Source organism: Zootoca vivipara, chromosome Z (assembly GCF_963506605.1).
Source record: "Zootoca vivipara chromosome Z, rZooViv1.1, whole genome shotgun sequence".
In the NCBI taxonomy this organism is placed as follows: Eukaryota; Metazoa; Chordata; class Lepidosauria; order Squamata; family Lacertidae; genus Zootoca; species Zootoca vivipara.
Window position 1 is genome coordinate 43,839,152 of NC_083294.1, and position 18,395 is coordinate 43,857,546.

At 43.1% G+C, this 18,395-nt stretch overlaps 2 protein-coding genes across 7 annotated transcripts in view; both read left to right on the forward strand.

Annotated features, from left to right (window-relative positions):
- ATP11C (ATPase phospholipid transporting 11C) overlaps positions 1-18,395 on the forward strand; it is an 895,731-nt gene that overhangs the window by 501,410 nt on the left and 375,926 nt on the right. The gene's annotated exons all lie outside the window — the stretch shown is intronic.
- Positions 1-18,395, forward strand: part of FGF13 (fibroblast growth factor 13) — a 270,635-nt gene that overhangs the window by 207,024 nt on the left and 45,216 nt on the right. The window contains exon 1 of one of the 6 annotated variants that reach the window (XM_035125706.2): positions 14,532-15,717. The exons of the other annotated variants lie outside the window; for them this stretch is intronic. Within the exon in view, the coding sequence (XP_034981597.1) occupies positions 15,528-15,717 (190 nt within the window). The 5' untranslated portion in view covers positions 14,532-15,527. Of the gene's footprint in view, positions 1-14,531; positions 15,718-18,395 lie in introns of those variants that run through there. 6 annotated transcript variants of the gene reach the window in all.

The following is an 18,395-nucleotide window of genomic DNA, read 5'->3' on the forward strand; positions in this document are numbered from 1 at the left end:
GTGTTTCTAAGCAAAAGTTTGTTTCCATACAAATTTATCTGCTGCAACATCATGCCAGCACATATTATATTCTCTTAATGCGAAAAACAACCATTTGGTTATGTGAAATGATCAAATTACCAGTTGAACCAACGCCCTTCGCGGAGATAGAAAAACCACCCCAACAATTCCTACAACAATCTTTTTTCCTCTAGATAGCCACTGAAATACCCTTGTTTATATAATTTCCAAATCTGTTATTTTCTTGGATTTTTCTAAATGCTGTAGTTGAGCTAAAAAAAGAAGTAGTGGTAGTAATAATACACCTCATACTTCTATTGTGAACAGTGAATTCTTGGGTCAAAATGCATTGGTAAAGAGACTGACAGCTCCATCTGCGATACAAAGTTAATGAAATAATGGTATTAAATAGAAAATAGCCTGATATTCACAGCAAAATGGGTGTTTTACTAAAATGTTTCACAGTGTATCATTACGCTAAAAATGCAGTTAAGAAAATGGTGAATTTTCTCAAATGGAAAATTTGTCTGCAAGACAGCTGTTTTTAAAAAAGCTGAACATGGTTCAACTTTTCCTTAGTAAAGAAAAGTTAAACTCAGAAGAAACCAGCAACTTGGCTTCTAGCACTGAAATCCTGATAAGTAGCCTTACTCCTAAACACGTTTACTTGGGTATAAGCTCCATTGAACTTACTTCTGCTTAAATCTGAATATGATTATGTGCCACAGCTGCAATCCTATCGCAGTGGGACATGTTCAAATAAATGTGCATATTATTATTATTATTATTATTATTATTATTATTATTATTATTATTATTTCTGGCCTTTGCATCAGAACACGACTCAAGGCAGCTTACAGATAAAAATATAAAAATATTAGGTTGCATGTCAGGCTTGTTTACATGAATGTTGCTTAACAGTCGTAGGATAGCTTCTCCTCTTCAGGGGTTGATTCACTGGTGCAGCTGGGTAATTTTAGACTTCAGATTTAGTGGTTTGGTACAGGGGGTTATCCTCTTTAGATGGTAATGTGCATTGGTTCATTGATTGCAAAATGTAGTAAGCCTCTGCTTGAGGGCCCTCCTCCCTCATCTGCTGAGCGGGGCTCTGGACTTCCATCCTAAAATCCTCCCGACAGCCCTCCTAGGTTTATTTGCATGGTTCTGCATCAAAGTTACTGGAACTATGTTAGTGCGAGGTAGAGAGAGAAATCAGAGTCTGATTGCATTTAGGGGCAAGTCTGCTGCATTCACACTTTCGAAAACAACACGTGAAGTGATACACAGGCATCCTTCAAAATCTGCACTTCACCGAATTTTGCAGTGCAGTTCTCAAGGCAAGTAATGTGCAGAAAAATTGACATTCTGGGGCAACATATGCATAAAAACCAAAAATAACATACACATTTGCATTGTATGGGGCACTGGGGGGAAATGTGTGTATTAAGGAAAACTGCATACAAAAAAGTGTCTGTATTGTGAGGAATTCACACTAAAATGTTGATAAACATTCAGGAGGTACTTAAAAAAAACTGGAAATATGGAGAACTGAACTTATGACTTGGGGGGGGGGATTGAGAGAAATCAAAACCGACAGATTCATCCATCTCTACCTCCAGGCCAGTTCGTAAAATCAGCACACTCCAAGCTATAAAGACTTCCGTTGGAGAGATCTTATGAATGAATGCTTCTGTTGGGGGTGGGGGGAGGTCCCACATATGTAAAATGAGCATGTCAAGGAAATGGTGACATGTTGAACCTTCTCTCGGGCTTCCCAGCATTTGCCCAGTTTTTATGTGAGCAAGCATTCCCTCATGTGATTCTGCCTCCCACCCCACCAATACATTCTGAAATGGGATGGCCTCGTGCTGCCCATACCACATGCCTTTTCTGAACATGTCAGCATGGAACTGAAAGCTTTCCCCAACGGCAAGTTAGTTTTCATTATGCTGTTTAAGAAGCCATTCTTGATTTCATGATTGGGGATTGGACTATATGACCCTTTGGGTCCCTTCCGACATTAAATGATTCAATGAAATGAAAGGGAGCATATTACTATGGACTCTGCCCAAACCACACCCCTCCTTCATGTTGGTTACATGAATACGCACATTAAGGAGCTAAGGCTCACAGATCTTTTCTGTAAAAATTGCTAGAGAGAATTCTGCGACATCACTTCCTTTGTCTGCCTTGGCAGGAAGCTTTAACACTATATACTTCCTTACTGCCTGGGCAGCCTCTTGTTTCTTCATCATGCCTTCAAGCATCTGCATGCCTGAGCTCTGTAGCTCAGACACCATTTTTGAACTTACATATTGTTGTTTTGAAACTTAGATAGTATTTATGAGCCTGGTTTCATTTTGCTACTGTAATTGCTGCTTCAAGACCTATATTATGTAAGTAAGTGCTGCTTTTATTTCTTCACAAAACAATGTATGTGTGATTGTTGTTTTTAAGGTGGAGAAAAGGGGTAATACCAGGAAAATTCAGTCTGTCTTAATGCATCCTGGATTATTGTTTCTAGAAGGTTAAATCAACCTTGTCTTAGCTTCCAAGTTAAAAGCTATAAAGGATGCTACTCTGCTGATCTCACTAACATAAGCAAGGAAGGATAATAGCTAAACAATATGTCCTCTCCTGGTATCTAAATCCATTCCCACATCCTGCCCAGGGAATGCCACACTCAGGCACTGTTCCATTACCTCTATGATTGCTTTTGCCTAGCTGGGTTATGTTCCAGAACTGTGACAATGCCTTTTGCTTGCTTGTTTGTTTGGATGGAGGATGGAGGGGTATGTGTGTTGGGGTGTAGAAATCTTTGACTTTTGTGCAGGTGGGATGTAGTCTACCATACTCTGCATACTTTAGCCATACTCAGTAGAGGCATCTGACCCTTGGAAGTTTGCCCATAAGGGAGCACAGCCCTCAATATGAGAATATTTCCCCCATTCCTGTTCTACTGTAACAAACAGCACTTTGCTATAGATCCTGAAGGACACCAGGTTGTTGCCTGAGAGTACACCTTGTTCCCAGATTAAAGACTAATGACTGAGGGCCCTGACTCAATGTTCTCTAACCACTAGCACAAGAACAGTTGCATTAGCATAAGGGCAAGAATCATGGTTGATTCTGGCAGAACAGTTATGCTAGTAGGAAGTATTGGGGCTACAGTCAGCCACACAAACCATACTGGCTCCCTGCACCATCCTTTGCACAAGTCATTCCACTAGTACACTGCCAAAGGACTTAGCCCTACGCTGAATTCCTCTTGAGGTCTTTAAAGAGTCATAGCCTTAACACTGTTGCTCATGTTCTGGTCTCTGTAGCTGATGGTTATGCCTAATGATAACAGACCCATATACTTTAGGGCAGAACAGAACACAGGAAGACAACATAGCAACCATTAAAACCAATGGCACAATGTGCAGAGATGTCACGCTGTGACATGTCAACATACAATAGAAGGGAACCGTGATTCTATTGTTCTGGTGAATGTCTAGTAGTACCAAAATTGCAGGTAGACATTAGACCTTCAAAGCAAATTTTGTGAATGTTTCAGCAATCTTGCCAGTAGTGTATGTGAAAAGGGTCTCATGCATCTGAAATCAAAAGGCAAATTTGGAATGTGAAAAGAAAACAAAGGATGAAGGGTTGCATAATATCTTCCTAGTGAAGGATGGGGGGCCTTTTGCTCCCCAGATGTTATTTCTGACCATTGGCCATGGTGGCTGATGCTGATGGAAGCTGCATTGGGGAAAATTGGGATAAGGGGGGCATTTTTGGAAGGGGTGAGGGCAATTTATAGCAAACAAACGGCGAGTGTAATTGTAAATGGAATAATCTCAGATGAATTCGATTTTTCTAAAGGTACCCGACAAGGATGCCCACTGTCCCTATTATTGTTTATTTTAGCATTGGAATTTTTGGTTCAGGATATTAAAGGGGATGAGGAGATCAAGGGAATCTCAGTTGGGAGGAAAAACATAAAATCAGGGCCTTTGCGGATGACATTATAATAATGATGGAAGACCCAGTGAAAATAATAAATAAGTTGAAAGAGAAATTATTAGAATATGGGGAGGTAGCAGGATTTAAGGTTAATGGGAAAAAGACTAAAATATTTTTTTAAAATATGGGAAAAGAGGAGAGAGTAAAATTAAAAGGAATTATAGAGTGGGAGATAGTAAATAAAGTAAAATACCTAGGGATAATGGTAACCCCAAATAATGTTAATTTGTATGAGAATAATTATGCGAGAATCTGGAAAAATATTAAAGAGGATCTAGAGAGATGGAAAAGATTAAATCTGATGTTTTTGGGGAGGCTAGTGGCAATTAAGATGATGGTTCTTCCCAGGATTCTATTTGTATTCCAAATGTTGCCCATCAGGATTAAAAAAGAAACATTTGAGACTTGGAGAAAGGATTTAAGTAAATTTATTTGGCTAGGAAAAAGGCAAGCATACAGTTCAGATTACTAACAGATATAAGAGAAAGAGGTGGGTGGGGGGTCCCAAACTTTAAATTATATCATGCAGCGGCTTGCTTGTGCTGGCTGAGAGAATGGGTTGTGCTGGAGGACCGGGAGTTGCTAGAGCTGGAAGGCTTCCGGAATGTAGGAGACTGGCACACGTATCTATTAAAAGAAGAGAAAGGGAATTATAAAACATTTTCAGATCACATGATTAAAAAATTGCTTTATAATACATGGGAGGAATACAAGAACTTACTTGAACCAAATGTACCATGGTGGGCCTCTCCTCTGGAGATGACATTGATGGGTGGAGAACCGAAAGGAGGAGCATGGTTAACGTATAAAGATCTGTTAGTGGAAGAAAATGGACAATTAACAATGAAAGCATACCAACAGATAGAAAAGTATTGCTTGAGTTGGCTACAATTTCACCAAATACAAAGTATGTTTAACAAACATAAATTGATTAGATTTGCGGAAAATAGATCTAAATTGCAGGAAATATTATTAGAAAACTCGGTGAAGCCATTGGCAAAAGTTTATCAATTCCTTTTGGAATGGGATATGAAAGATGAGGAAGTCAAAAATGTCATGATAAGATGTGGGTAGAACAATTTACAGAGACCAATGGGATAAATTATGGAGGGAGGATTTGAAATTTACGGCATGTGCAGGAATTAGAGAGAATATGATGAAAATGGTATACCGTTGACATTTAACACCAGAAAAAATTTATAGAGGTAGCCCAGACAAATGTTGGAAATGTAAAGAGAAAGTGGGCAATTATGTTCATTGCTGGTGGAACTGTCCAAAAGTGTTTAAGTGTTTATTTACGATAAATTGAAGAAAATGCTGAAAGTAACTTTTGAGAAAAAACTGGAGATCTTCCTATTGAGTATGATTCCCAAAAGCATCTCAAATGATAGGGGGATTTATTTATTTTTATGCGTGTGCTGCAGCTAGAATGTTACTGGCTCAGAATTGGAAAGGGGAGATAATCCCATCAATACAGGAGTGGTATGTTAAGTTGGCCGAATTTATGAACTTAGCAAGAATGACGGCGGCGATAAGGGGTACCTCCAAACAAAAACTTAAAGAGGAATGGAGGTATGTGGAAGAGTACTTACAAAAGGAAGGTATTAATACAAAACTGGCGGTATGCTTAGACTGAGATCCACAAGAATTTAATTGTAATTGTAATTATAAACTGTAATGAAAAACTGCAGAGAATGCATTGAGGAAGAAGCATAATAATATAATATACTAACTGATGGGAAGTTTCTTTTTCTTTCTTTTTTGTGTTTTTGTCTTTTTTCTCTTGTTGCTATGTTGTCTTTTTATTATTATTTGTATTCTTTTTTCTTTCTTTCTTTCTTTCTTTCTTTCTTATGATTTGTATGTTTTGTTGGTTTTGGTATGTAAGTGTGTGTGTTGGTTTACTATCTATTATGAGTTGGTTTATCATGATGTGCTATGCTTATTATGATTTACTAGGTTTATTATGATTTATGAATGTTTGTCTATTAGGAATTATGAATGTGTGTGCCTGTTATGATTTGTGATTATGTCTGTTATGATTTGTGAATGTTTTAATAAGAAATAAAGTGGATTTTAAACAAACAAACAAAAAAAGGAAGCTGGAGTTAAACAACATCAGGAGGACCTCGGAACCTTGTTGTTCTCCTAACCCAAAGTTGTTTTGTTGAGGTTGTGGGTTTTGCTTATTAGGGAGGAGGCACAGGGGAAGTATTACAAACTGGTGTGTGGGTGTGTGCATGCGCACGTGTGCTTAAGAGTTGCATTGTGTTTTGTGCATAGAGTTTCAACCACAATATTACAGTGAGTCCATTGTCCATGCAGAGTTTAATGCATCAGAATGCATTTACCGGTAGTCTCCCTCCATTCCAGCTATAGATTCCACTGCTAAAACCTCAAATTGATGGCATTACCTGAAAACAACTTTTCTGTCCTATTTCTTAGGATGAGATAAATGCAACACTGCTTTTCAAAAATGATTGTAATAAATGTTCATCCTTTTAATTCCTGTTGACAAACTACCAATGAGCTTCTGACTTGAATGTGAAAGGGAAGTCGATGAGGGGTTGTTTTCTTGTGTTGGATGAGCGCACTGTAAAATAACCTAAGATGCCTTTTTTTCTTATTTTGACATTCAGAAGGTAGCACAGAGGCAACAAAGTACTTGTATGTTTCCTTGGTGGCCAACGTGCCTGTTCTCTTTTGATAAACAGAAATGCATTATTGCTGTCACTGTTGTTATATAGCATGTGAACTGAAGCTCTAAATCTCATTTAACTCTAGATTTAATATGGCCATCTGCAGTCTGAGGATAATGCTGGCCTACCTGATAGGGACATTGTAAGGATTGCACAACGATGTATGTGAAGTGCTTAAACATCTGAAAGCACTCTATAATAACTGGAGGGTGGGATCCTCAGGCCCAGAGACTAAGGCCCCTCATCAGCATAATTGAGTGCTTTTGCCTGCCTGGAATATGTTCTTGAACAATCACCCCATCTGCACCATGCATTTAAAGCAGCATCATAGCACATTAAAAAACAACAACTCATGGGAACTGTTGCTTGTTATCTAACAAGCTGTGGCCTGTTAGAGAGCCTCCAATCTTCCCCTTACAGAGCTAAAGCTCCCAAAGTTCCCAAGGAAGAGAGATAGGTGTGTAACTCACTTTGAGAACTGTAGCATCAGTTCCCATGCAGGGCATAGGGGTCTCCTAACAAAACTTAACAAACTACAGTTTCCAGTATTATCGGGTGTGTGTGGGGGGGGGGGAGCCATGCCTGTTAAAAGTGGCATGTTTCTTATTTAAAGGGACTGTACAGTGCAGATGGGACATGTCTCTTGGTTCCTAACAACCCACACGTCTTCTGCACCTCCCTGCACCCAGCCTCTTGCAACTACTTGTGCTGAATAATCCCAAACAAACTTTGTAAAGTTTCAGAATGGCTAGCAATTTAATTTCGAACTGTGGGTGACTCTGAAAGCAAAAGAGAAGTCCCTCTGTGAACAGCATGCTCCTAGTGGGGCTGTCATTTAGTGAAACAGCCATGTCTGTAATGTTAGGCTGAATTAACCACACTTCATTTTATCCATGCAAAGAGAAATACGGGAATGGTTTTGGCATTATGCTCTTACACTGTCATTTGGCAGCCTTGCAAATGTAGCATTGATGATTCCTGGGCTACTGCCAGTGGGAAGGGATCTTGGCAACTTGGCATCTTGAAATGCATCTCTTTAATTGCCATGCATGACAGCCAGGGACTCTCGTACACTGCTTTCATGTTACAGTGAGGTACTAAGGGACTCTTCAAAGGGCTCACCCCTTTGAAGCCTGTTTTTTCTTTCTTTCTTTCTTTTTTATTTAGCTAGCAAATGTATATACCACTTAACAATTTTTAAAAAGTCAAGTAAAACAAAGTGTACAATATAAAATAACATCTAAATCGATCAGGATAAAGCAAATCACACATTCCAGCCATACAAAAGTCAGTGTGTGTACATGAACACACACATACACACAAATACCACTCTCTATCCTTCAAACAGTCAAGCAAGAGGCATTTGCATAGTTCAAGGGCACAGACCAGTCAGGCAAAAACACTGAGGGAGGGCGCAGAGCAGGCTGGTGAAGAATGTCTCCTAGGGTGAGGGAGTGTGGCTTTCGGTGTGTCCTGGGTGGTACATATAGCTCTCAGACTAGGGGCTTTCCACCCCTGTTATAAATTATGGTATTTTATTTTATTTTCAAATAATATTTATTCATTTTCAAACACTACAAAATACAAAAAAATCACAAAAAACAAAAAGAAAACATAAAGAAAAACTATCAATTCTAACATTTTTACTTGACATTGTGGACTTCCTCAATTCCCCCCTCACTGGGTTCATTTTTAAATCCAAGTTAAAATTTTCATATTATATCTTAAATCATTCTAACACAGGAGGGCTTTAAACTGACTTATGTAGGGGAGGGAGATAGTGGTCCTGAACATAGGAATCTATCAAGTGCTGAAGATGATCATCCAAATGTCAGGGACCAAATGGAGCAAACAGCATGCAAACCTAGTGGTGGGAGGAAAAAATCCTTAAATGAGAGGCTAGGGGGGTGATCAATGGTCTTCAATGTCTGTATACTAATGCACAGAGCATGGGAAATAAACAAGATGAACTTGAGCTCTTGGTACAGCAAACTAAATACGACATAATAGGCATCACTGAAACCTGGTGGGATGAGTCTCATGATTGGAATGTAGTAATAGAGGGATGCAATCTATTTCTGAGAAATAGACCAAACAGGAAAGGAGGAGGAGTGGTGTTATATGTCAGGGATGTGTATACCTGTGAAGAGATGCAGGATTTAAAACTTCAAAGCCATATTGAGAGTATCTGGGTCAAAATTAAAGGAGAGAAAAATGGGAGTTTACTATAGACCCCCAAGCCAAACTGAGGACACAGATGATGCCTTCCTGGAACAGATGGCCAACCATTCAAAAAGAAGTGAGATAGTAGTAATGGGGGATTTCAACTATCCTGATATTTGTTGGATGTCAAACTCAGCCAAAAGCATAAGGTCGAACAGATTCTCCACTGGCCTTGCAGACAATTTCATTGTCCAGAAAGTAGGAGAAGCAACAAGAGGATCAGCCATTTTAGATCTGGGTCCTAACCAATAGTGATGACCTGGTTAGTGGGGTAGAAGTGGCAGGATCATTAGGTGGGAGTGATCATGCTCTTCTGGAGTTTATTATACAGCGGAAAGGAGCAACCAAGCATACTAAGACTCAAATCCTAGACTTTAAGAAAGCCGACTTCAGAAAACTTAGGGAAACGCTGGGTGAGATCCCATGGACAGCAATACTAAAAGGGAAGAGTGTTCATGATGGTTAGGAGTTTGTTAAAAGGGAGATATTAAAAGCACAACTTCAGGCAATACCAATGAGATGGAAACATGGAAGGTGCCTAAAGAAGCCATGGTGGCTATCTAACGAACTTTTAACTGATTTAAGATTTAAAAGGGATATGTACAAAAAATGGAAAAAGGGGGAAACCACTAGAGAGGAATTCAAACAAATAGCCAGCACGTGTAGAGACAAAGTCAGAAAAGCTAAAGCACAGAATGAACTCAGGCTTGTAAAGAAGCTAGTAAAATGTGGGCTAGACAATGCTACCATTCAATGGATTTGTAACTGGCTCATCAATGGCTCCTCTTCATTCTGGAAAAAAGTGACTAGTGGGGTGCCACAGGGCTCTGTCTTGGGCCCAGTCTTATTCAACATCTTTATAAACGATTTGGATGATGGGCTTGAGGGAATCCTGATCAAATTTGCAGATGACACCAAATTGGGAGGGGTGGCTAATACCCCAGAGGACAGGATCACACTTCAAAATAACCTTAACAGATTAGAGAACTGGGCCAAAGCAAACAAGATGAATTTTAACGGGGAGAAATGTAAAGTACTACACTTGGTCAAAAATAAAAAAATAAAAAATAAAAGGCACAAATACAGGATGGGTGACACCTGGCTTGAGAGCAGTACATGTGAAAAGGATCTAGGAGTCTTGGTAGACCACAAACTTGACATGAGTCAACAGTGTGATGTAGCAGCCAATTCTGGGCTGCATCAATAGGAGTATAGCATCTAGATCAAGGGAAGTAATAGTACCACTGTATTCTGCTCTGGTCAGACCTCACCTGGAGTACTGTGTCCAGTTCTGGGCACCACAGTTCAAGAAGGATACTGACAAGCTGGAACATGTCCAGAGGAGGGCAACCAAAATGGTCAAAAGCCTGGAAACGATGCCTTATGAGGAATGGCTTAGGGAGCTGGGCATATTTAGCCTGGAGAAGAGAAGGTTAAAGGATGATATGATAGCCATGTTCAAATATATTAAAGGATGCCATATAGATGAGGGAGAAAGGTTGTTTTCTGCTGCTCCAGAGAAGTGGACACGGAGCAGTGTATTCAAGCTACAAGAAAGAAGATTCCACCTAAACATTAGGAAAAACTTCCTGACAGTAAGAGCTGTTCGACAGTGGGAATTTGCTGCCATGGAGTGTGGTGGAGTCTCCTTCTTTGGAGGTCTTTAAGCAGAGGCTTGACAGCCATCTGTCAGGAATGCTTTGATGGTGTTTCCTGCTTGGCAGGGGGTTGGACTGCATGACCCTTGTGGTCTCTTCCAACTCTATGATTCTATGTTTCTATACATTTTTTCATTATCTCTCAACTATTTCAATTCTAAAAACATCAACTATCCTAAACCTATAATTCATCAATTAATCCAAATCTAAATTTATTTTCCCACCCATCTATCTTCTATTTCCCCCTTAGCCTAAAATTTATTCCCAAAAATTTCCCATAAATTCAAATATTACTACTTCTATGCTAATAACATTTAAACACTTAAATCTAATTCACCCTCCCCCCCTGGACTCAGGGTCTCTCAGATGTTTCAGCCAATTCCATAAGTCGGTCCAGTTTCGGACCATCTTGATAGATCAGAAAATAACATCCAATATTACTCCTCACTCTACTCCCACTCTGTCACAAGCTATCCATCACTCTTCCTTCTTCGTCCCCTGCTGCCTCCCCAGTTCTCTAGCTGTTACACAATACCATCCAACTACCTTTCCACTTTTCAGCCCTTTCACAATTTTTATTCCCCTTAGATTCTGACCCCAGTATGGATCCTACCCTCCCTCTCTCACTGGGAGGGCATTATTCCATGCTGGTTCTTCTTTGAAAAGCCTTTGAATCAAGCAAGGGTCTTGTTCCCCTCCTCTCACTGAGGGCACAATGTTCCATGCACCTTCCTCTTCTTCTTTAGGTTCAATTGCATTGTCCAGGACTGATGGTGGTTCATCTTTCTTCTCTACAATCTCTGTTAAGATTAGTCCTTTTTCGATTTCCACACAGTTCTGATTTATTTTTCCAATCTGTATTGTATTCTGATGTACTTCGCATTTTAAATCCCAAAGCAATTTCAGGAATTCCTCTTGAAAGTCTGAGAAGTTTAACTGCTTTCTCCACTGCCCTGGACTTATTATGAGGGTGTGGTACATATAAGCGCAATAAAATAATTTTTAAAACAGTTCCCCCAAACACCATTGCCACTTTGTCTCTTAGAAGCAACCAATTTGTTGAATTTTGAATCAGGGTCTTGCACTGATGTGCTCATGATCACTCCTGTTTAGTCCCACAATAAACCTGAGGTCAGATAAGCTAAAAAAAAGATTGTAGCTGTCCAAAGAACCAACTTGTGTGACCAGGGACTGGAATCCAGATCCATTTTGTCCCTAAACTCTAGCCATTATAACACACTGGCTGTCAGAGGAGTCTAAGTGAGCAGTTGGTTTTACCAATGTAAGCTTAACCCTGTGCATTATGCATGAAATGACATAGACCTATGGACAAGTCTTGGATTTTGCAGAGTGATTTTCAGTTGCCTATGTGTAAAAACTGGAGAAAAGTGCTTAGCTGTTGATCGCAAACCAATATTCTTTCTTAATAACACCACTGAACTACATATTTGATTGCTGCAACATGCCATTTGTAGGGCTGCCTCTGAAGATGGTTTGGAAACTTCAGCTGGTGCAAAATTTGATGGCCAGGTTGCTTACTGGGGCAAGACGAGTTGAGCATATTACTCTGATGCTGGCCTGATTGCACAGGCTGCCAATTAGTTCCCAGGCCCAATTCAAAGTGCTGGTTTTGACCTATAAGCCTTAAATGGCTCAGGACCGCAATACGTCAAGGACTACCTCTCCCCATATGAACCAACCTTAACCCTGTGATCCTCCTCTGATGCCCTTTTTCATGTGCCTCCTCCAAAATACCTTCAGTAGCTGGTGACACGAGAACAGGCCTTCTCTGGAGTGGCTCCCCAGACAGGCTTGCCTAGCACCATCATTACATATCTTTAAGCTCCAGGCGAAAACATTCTTCTTTGGCCATTAAACAATCCATGTGGATTAAAATAAAATAAAATGGGGGAGGGCCTGTTGTTATAACTATTTCTATGATTGTCTTCCATTATTATGCTATGTAAGTTATCTTTTTAATGTTGTACACTGCCCTCGGATCTTGGATAAGGGGCAGTATATAAATTGAATTAACAACAACAACAATTTGCATTTTGGCAGTACCAGCTGCAAGCCATGATACAATCACTGTTTCCATTCTCAGGTGTGGGTAGGCAGGCTCTGCATTTGAATTGCACCTCTCTGAGGTGCCTAGACCTTCACTGAAGATCTCAAAAACTTACTCTGTACTTTCCATCTAGGATATTTTTATTATTTCATTATTACATTTGTATTCCACCTTTCCTCCAAGGGAACTCAAGGTGGTATAGATAGTTCTCGCCTCCCTGTTCTTTCCTCACAACAACCCTGTGAGGTAGGTCAGGCTGAGAGATTGTGACTGGCCCAAAGTCACCCAGAGGGCTTCATTACCATAGTGGGATTTGAAAGTTAGTCTCCAAGGTCCTTGTCTGACCCTCTGACAACTTCACTGGTTCCCTGAAGATGGCAGAAGAAATTTCTGAGAAAGCAGAAAGCAGTGTCTGTTGATCATAACAGAGGCTTGTCGCCGCGGTGGCATGAGAAGGGAGGTGATGACTGAGAGTACTACAGATTAATCAATTCACTTTTTCCTGTCTCAGTTGCTCTTTGTAATTTAGGTCCCAGTTATCATCACACAAGTTTCTGCTTGGTAATGCATGCATCATAGTATTTTGTAGTTTTAGATAAGGTGGCTGAGTCTCCTTCACTGGAGGTTTTTAAACAGAGGTTGGATGACCATCTGTCAAGGATTCTTTAGCTGTGATTCCTGCATTGCAGGGGGTTGGGCTGGATGACGCTTGGGGTCCCTTCCAACTTTGATTCTTTGATTCTACAACCAACCCCGTGTCTGTGTATTTGACTTTGATGACATCTCAGGGGATGACAGGGCTTAGCTGTTTGAGAGGACACAGATGTAGTGAGGAAGTCAAACACTCATTAATGTGCTTATGGCAAGAAAGACCATTTCCTCGTTCTGGATAAACATGCAGCTGATTGGTCAAAAGCATGACAGCCAGCTGTTTTTAGATCAGTGTTCTGATTTCTCAGAAGAACCACACACTTCAATCCAGATTCTGTTGTTTGAACGTTTTGATGAAAAATTTTGCCTGGCTACTCTGCACTCAAGAAATCACTAAGGGTTTATTTTAAACTGCCCCTGTTTGCTATCAGATTAATATTTGGAAATGGAAAGCAAGGCCACTTTTCACATGTTGGAATGGGGAAGCAAGTCAGCTCTGCAGGCATACAGAGAAAACCCAAAAGCAACACTGGAGAGGCAAAAGGTCTCTGCTTACTAGGAGCTTATAATCACCCCCTCACCAAAATCATGGTGCAGGCAACAAGCAGTTTGGGGAAAGCCTTCCTGAGGAACTAGCCCCTTGCCCCTTCTTAAAACCCAGAAAAACCCTGATTGGTTTCCTTTACTGGGGCACTGCAACCAGTTCTTTTATCATTGTGTTCTGAGGCGAGGGCATGTGGCTAAATTTGGGTGCATATTTTGGGGGTTTGCCAACCCACCATCCTTCTCCTTAATATTTTTTTAAATGGTCTTCTACTGGCTTCGGTGAGAGGCCTTGTCTCCTTAATGCCTTGCTAGTGTGAGCTTCCCCACAGGATGAGAACGAGAAAGATGCAAGTGCAGGATTCAAAGGTGGACCGTTTGCTCCGAGCCAACCGCTGAGTCCTCCTTCTGCTGGACACCCATCGTCTCCCAAGCGTGCCCGCCTGTCGGGTTTCTCACGACGCGCGCCCCCGCCCCACCTTTCCCTGCCACTCCGGCATCCTAGCTCCTCGAAGTTCTTTCTAAGGCAAGTCACGTCTGTTTGGGTGTCTGCTGCCTCTTTCTCCACCGAGAGGCGCTTCTTGCTTAGAGGGGCCGTCCTCGCCCCCCCGCCTCGCCCCCCGCCTCTCTACCTACCCAGGGAGACCGCCGCCTCCTCTAGCCACAGCTGCGTCTGCCTCCAAGCTGCTTCACCCCCTCCCCTTCTTCCTCTTCCTCTGCTTCATCCTCCTCCTCGGCTCCCTTCGCTCTTAGTCCGATTTCTGCATTTGCTGAAAAGGAGGGGTTTGCTGAGCTGTGCTGCTGAGGGGCTTTGCTGCGTCGCCGTGCGGCTCCTGGCAAAGAGAGCGCAGCCTCCGTTAGTCCTGCTGCTGCCTTTGTTTGCAGGTGCTGCTGTCGAAGGAAAACCCAGTTTCTCTCACCCGCACCCCCACTCCCCATCTTCCATCCGAAAACACGCCAAAGCCAGGAGGAGGATTTGGGAGATGCTGCGGCTACCGCTCCCGGTTTGAGGAGAGCCCGTGCCAATCCGCTGGCGCTCCCGCAGGGACCCGGACAGTCCCGCACGCAGCAGCAGCTTGGAGAACTTACTGAAGAAGACCCCACAACTGGTGCCCACATTTCCAAGAAGGGAACGGACAACAGCCCGGGCGCTCCCCGTGCCTCCCTCTTTCTCTCCACCTCCCCGTCTCCCTCCGAGTTCCTGAAAGGGTGATTGCTTTGCCAGTGGTCGAAAGAAAGGGGGAAAGGGGGACGAAGCTTCGGCGCGAGGCGCCGCCGGGGCCCAACAGCGCCAATGCTGCGCCAAAGGAGCATTTGGAGACGCCGAGGGACCTGTTGGCTTCCTCTCTTCGCTGACTGGGCAGGCAACTTTTCAGTCCGGGACCAAGTTTGAGAAGGATTCTTTTTCACCCCTTCCCTCTACTCTACTCACAGGAAGGGATCGGGACTGGGCGGCTTAGAACCGAAAGGCACGCGGACGCTCTCCGCCCCGCGTGGCCCCCAAGAGGCGGCTGCCCCACCTTTCTTGCGAGGTGGGAAGTGGCCCGGCCTCCTGTCACGCCGGGCCTCGCATCATTTATTAATTTTCTTCCGAGGGGAGGCGAGAGCAGCATGCTGGGGGCTCCCCCCGCAAGCAGCCCCCGCAGCCCCGACGTCTGACCCTCCAGGGTGGCGGCTATGGCAGCAGCCATCGCCAGCTCCCTGATCCGACAGAAGAGGCAAGCGAGGGAGCGGGAGAAGTCCAACGCCTGCAAATGTGTCAGCAGCCCCAGCAAGACCAAGACCAGCTGTGCCGACAAGAAGAAGCTCAGCGTCTTCTCCAGGGTCAAGCTCTTCGGCTCCAAGAAAAGGCGGAGGAGGAAACCAGGTGGGCTGGTGGGGGAGGCGAGGGATGGCAGGCTTGCTCCGGGTTGCGGGGGAGGTGGACCTGTTCCTGGGTGAGGAGCTGCACCCCTGCGAAAACCGGGGTGGGCTGTTTGGTTTCCTGTCCTGCTGCAGGCTTCCTTGTAAGGCGTCTGATAGGCCACTGCGATTGGAGGGTTCTGGACTAGCTGGACCTCTAGTCTTCTGTTCTGATGCTCCTATCACTGGGGAGAGGTGAGCTCTGTTAGTCGTGATGCCTCTTTGGACTCTGGTGTCTAATGCCCCTTGTGGGAAAGGCTCAGAGGTAGAGCATTTGCTTGGCAGGCAGAGAAGGTCCCTGGTTCAATCTCCAGACAGGGCTGGGAATGTCCCCTGCCTGAAACCTTAGAGAGCCACTGCCAGTCAGTGTGGACAATACTGAGCTAGATGGACCCAGTTGTCTGCCTTGGTATAAAGGCAGCTCCATATGTCAGAATACTGTTGAATGTGTTGGGGATGGCTATTGCTTGGAAGCCCCCCTGCTTCTGGGCCTTTTGGCATCTGCGTAGCTCTTGTTAGGAGATGGAAGCTGGATTCTCAGTCTGCACCAAGAGGGCTCTTCTTCTTCTTCTTCTTCTTCTTCTTCTTCTTCTTCTTCTTCTTCTTCTTCTTCTTCTTCTTCTTCTTCTTCTTCTTCTTCTTCTTCTTCTTCTTCTTCTTCTTCTTCTTCCCCCCAAGAGTTAGACCCTCCATGTACAAGAGCAGAATGCCTCTGAATATCTGGTGCTGAGGAGCAAGAGCAGGAGAGGGTTCTTGCCTTCACTCCCTTGCTTCACGGCTTCCCATAAGACTGGCCACCGTGGGGAATGGGATGCTGAGTTAGATGAACCCTTTTGTTGTGGTCCTTCAGGGTTCTCTGCGGAGGACCAACACCAGGCATTCTGGTTTTCCTACTGGGGGAAAAGGGGGGGGGAGATGTGAACAAATGCTGTAGGAACCTATGCAGCTGCCTTATATGAGAGGCAGACATTAGTCCATCCATTCCAGTCATTTCTGCTCTGATTTATCTTCCTCTGGGCTGAGAATGCCAAGTATTGAGTTGGGGACCTTCAACCCAGGTTGCGCTACTGATTTGCAACCCCACCCCAACGTGGATTGAAACCATCTTCATATGTGGCCATTAGGGCTTGTGACCTGCATGCTCAGGAGGCAACAAATGGGTTTTTTGTTTGTTTGTTTGTTTGTTTTTAAAAAAGAAAAGGTATATTTGCAACTGTTCCTGATTAGTTGCAGCCCTTTGTAGTGTGGGAAGGACCATGGCTCAGTGGTGGAATCTCTGCTTTGCACGTAAAAGGTCCCAGGTTTAATCCCTGGCATCTTCAAATAGGTCTGGAGAGAATCCCTGTCTGAAACCCTGAAAAAAATGCTGCCGGTCAGTGTAGACAGTACTAAGCTAGATGGGCCAGTGTTCTGACTCAGTATAAGCCAGTTTCCTATGCTCCTTTAATGGAGCAGGATGCAAGTGTTGGCTGGCTGCATGAGGCTTCTTGGCGCATTGTCTGGCCATTGTATGGTGGAAGCCAGGAGCTTCCATGGCTCTTCTGTGGTTGGATGTGTGGAGTGTAACAGCTGGGTGTTGGCCACAATAATGAAAACAAACCTCCATACTCAAAGGCGGTATACTTCTGAGTATCAGACACCAGTGACAACTGCTGCTTGCAGTGCCTGTGAGTCATAGAAATATAAGGTTGATTTTGCTTTTGGGTCAGGTACATCTCTGATACATAGGGGGAGTGGTATGTTCTCACATGTTTCACACATGGGTGGTGCTCCCCTCTACCCATGTTGCAACAACAACATACAGTCAAATTAAACAAATAAGCATCTATACACAAGTTCCATGTACTTTCTGACACAGATGAGTTTCCCATAACATATGAAAGCGGTCCTAATTTTAACATCCAGCAGACCAATTTTAACATCAAGCATGCAGGCTGAGATTTGAATGGAAGTTGATTGGCACATCTCTGCTTCCTGATCCATGTATCTGGAGAGAAATGTGGCAATTGACACATGACCAGCTAAGCATTATGCTCTTCCATACAGCAAAACATAATGGGTAATGGAAAGCCAAGCATTCAGATATCAATGGTAATAATTAGTTACCCAAATCCACCTTTTTGTTGTGGTAACACCTTTAAAACACCTCCCAAAAGAATATTTGGAACTGTAGTTTAAGGGTGCTGGGAACTGGAACTGGAGGTGGAGCTCCCATGATTCTTTGTTTTTGTGGGCAGGAGGGGGGAACTTATTTTAAATATATGGTGTATACACAGCCTTGGTTGCATTTGCATTCTGCCCTTCCTCCGAGGAGCTCAGAGGTGGGCATCAGCCCAGCCTCATTTTATCCTTACGACAGCCCTGTAAAGTACTCTGGACTGAGGGGGGTGACTGGCTCAGATCACCCAGAAAGCTTCACAGATGAGTGGGGATTTGAACCTGGATCTCCTTCCTCTAAGTTCGGGACTCTGTTCATTCCACTGCTCTGACTTCTCTTTGATCTCCAGTGCTTTAAACGCCCCAGTCCCTGATCTCCTCTTTTTCCTTTCACATTGCTCTGCCTCAGATCTTCTGCCCCTTTCTTTCTTTCCTCCTTTTCTCAAGCTTACTAAAGGACTTCTTGTTATGCCTTCTGAGCATCTT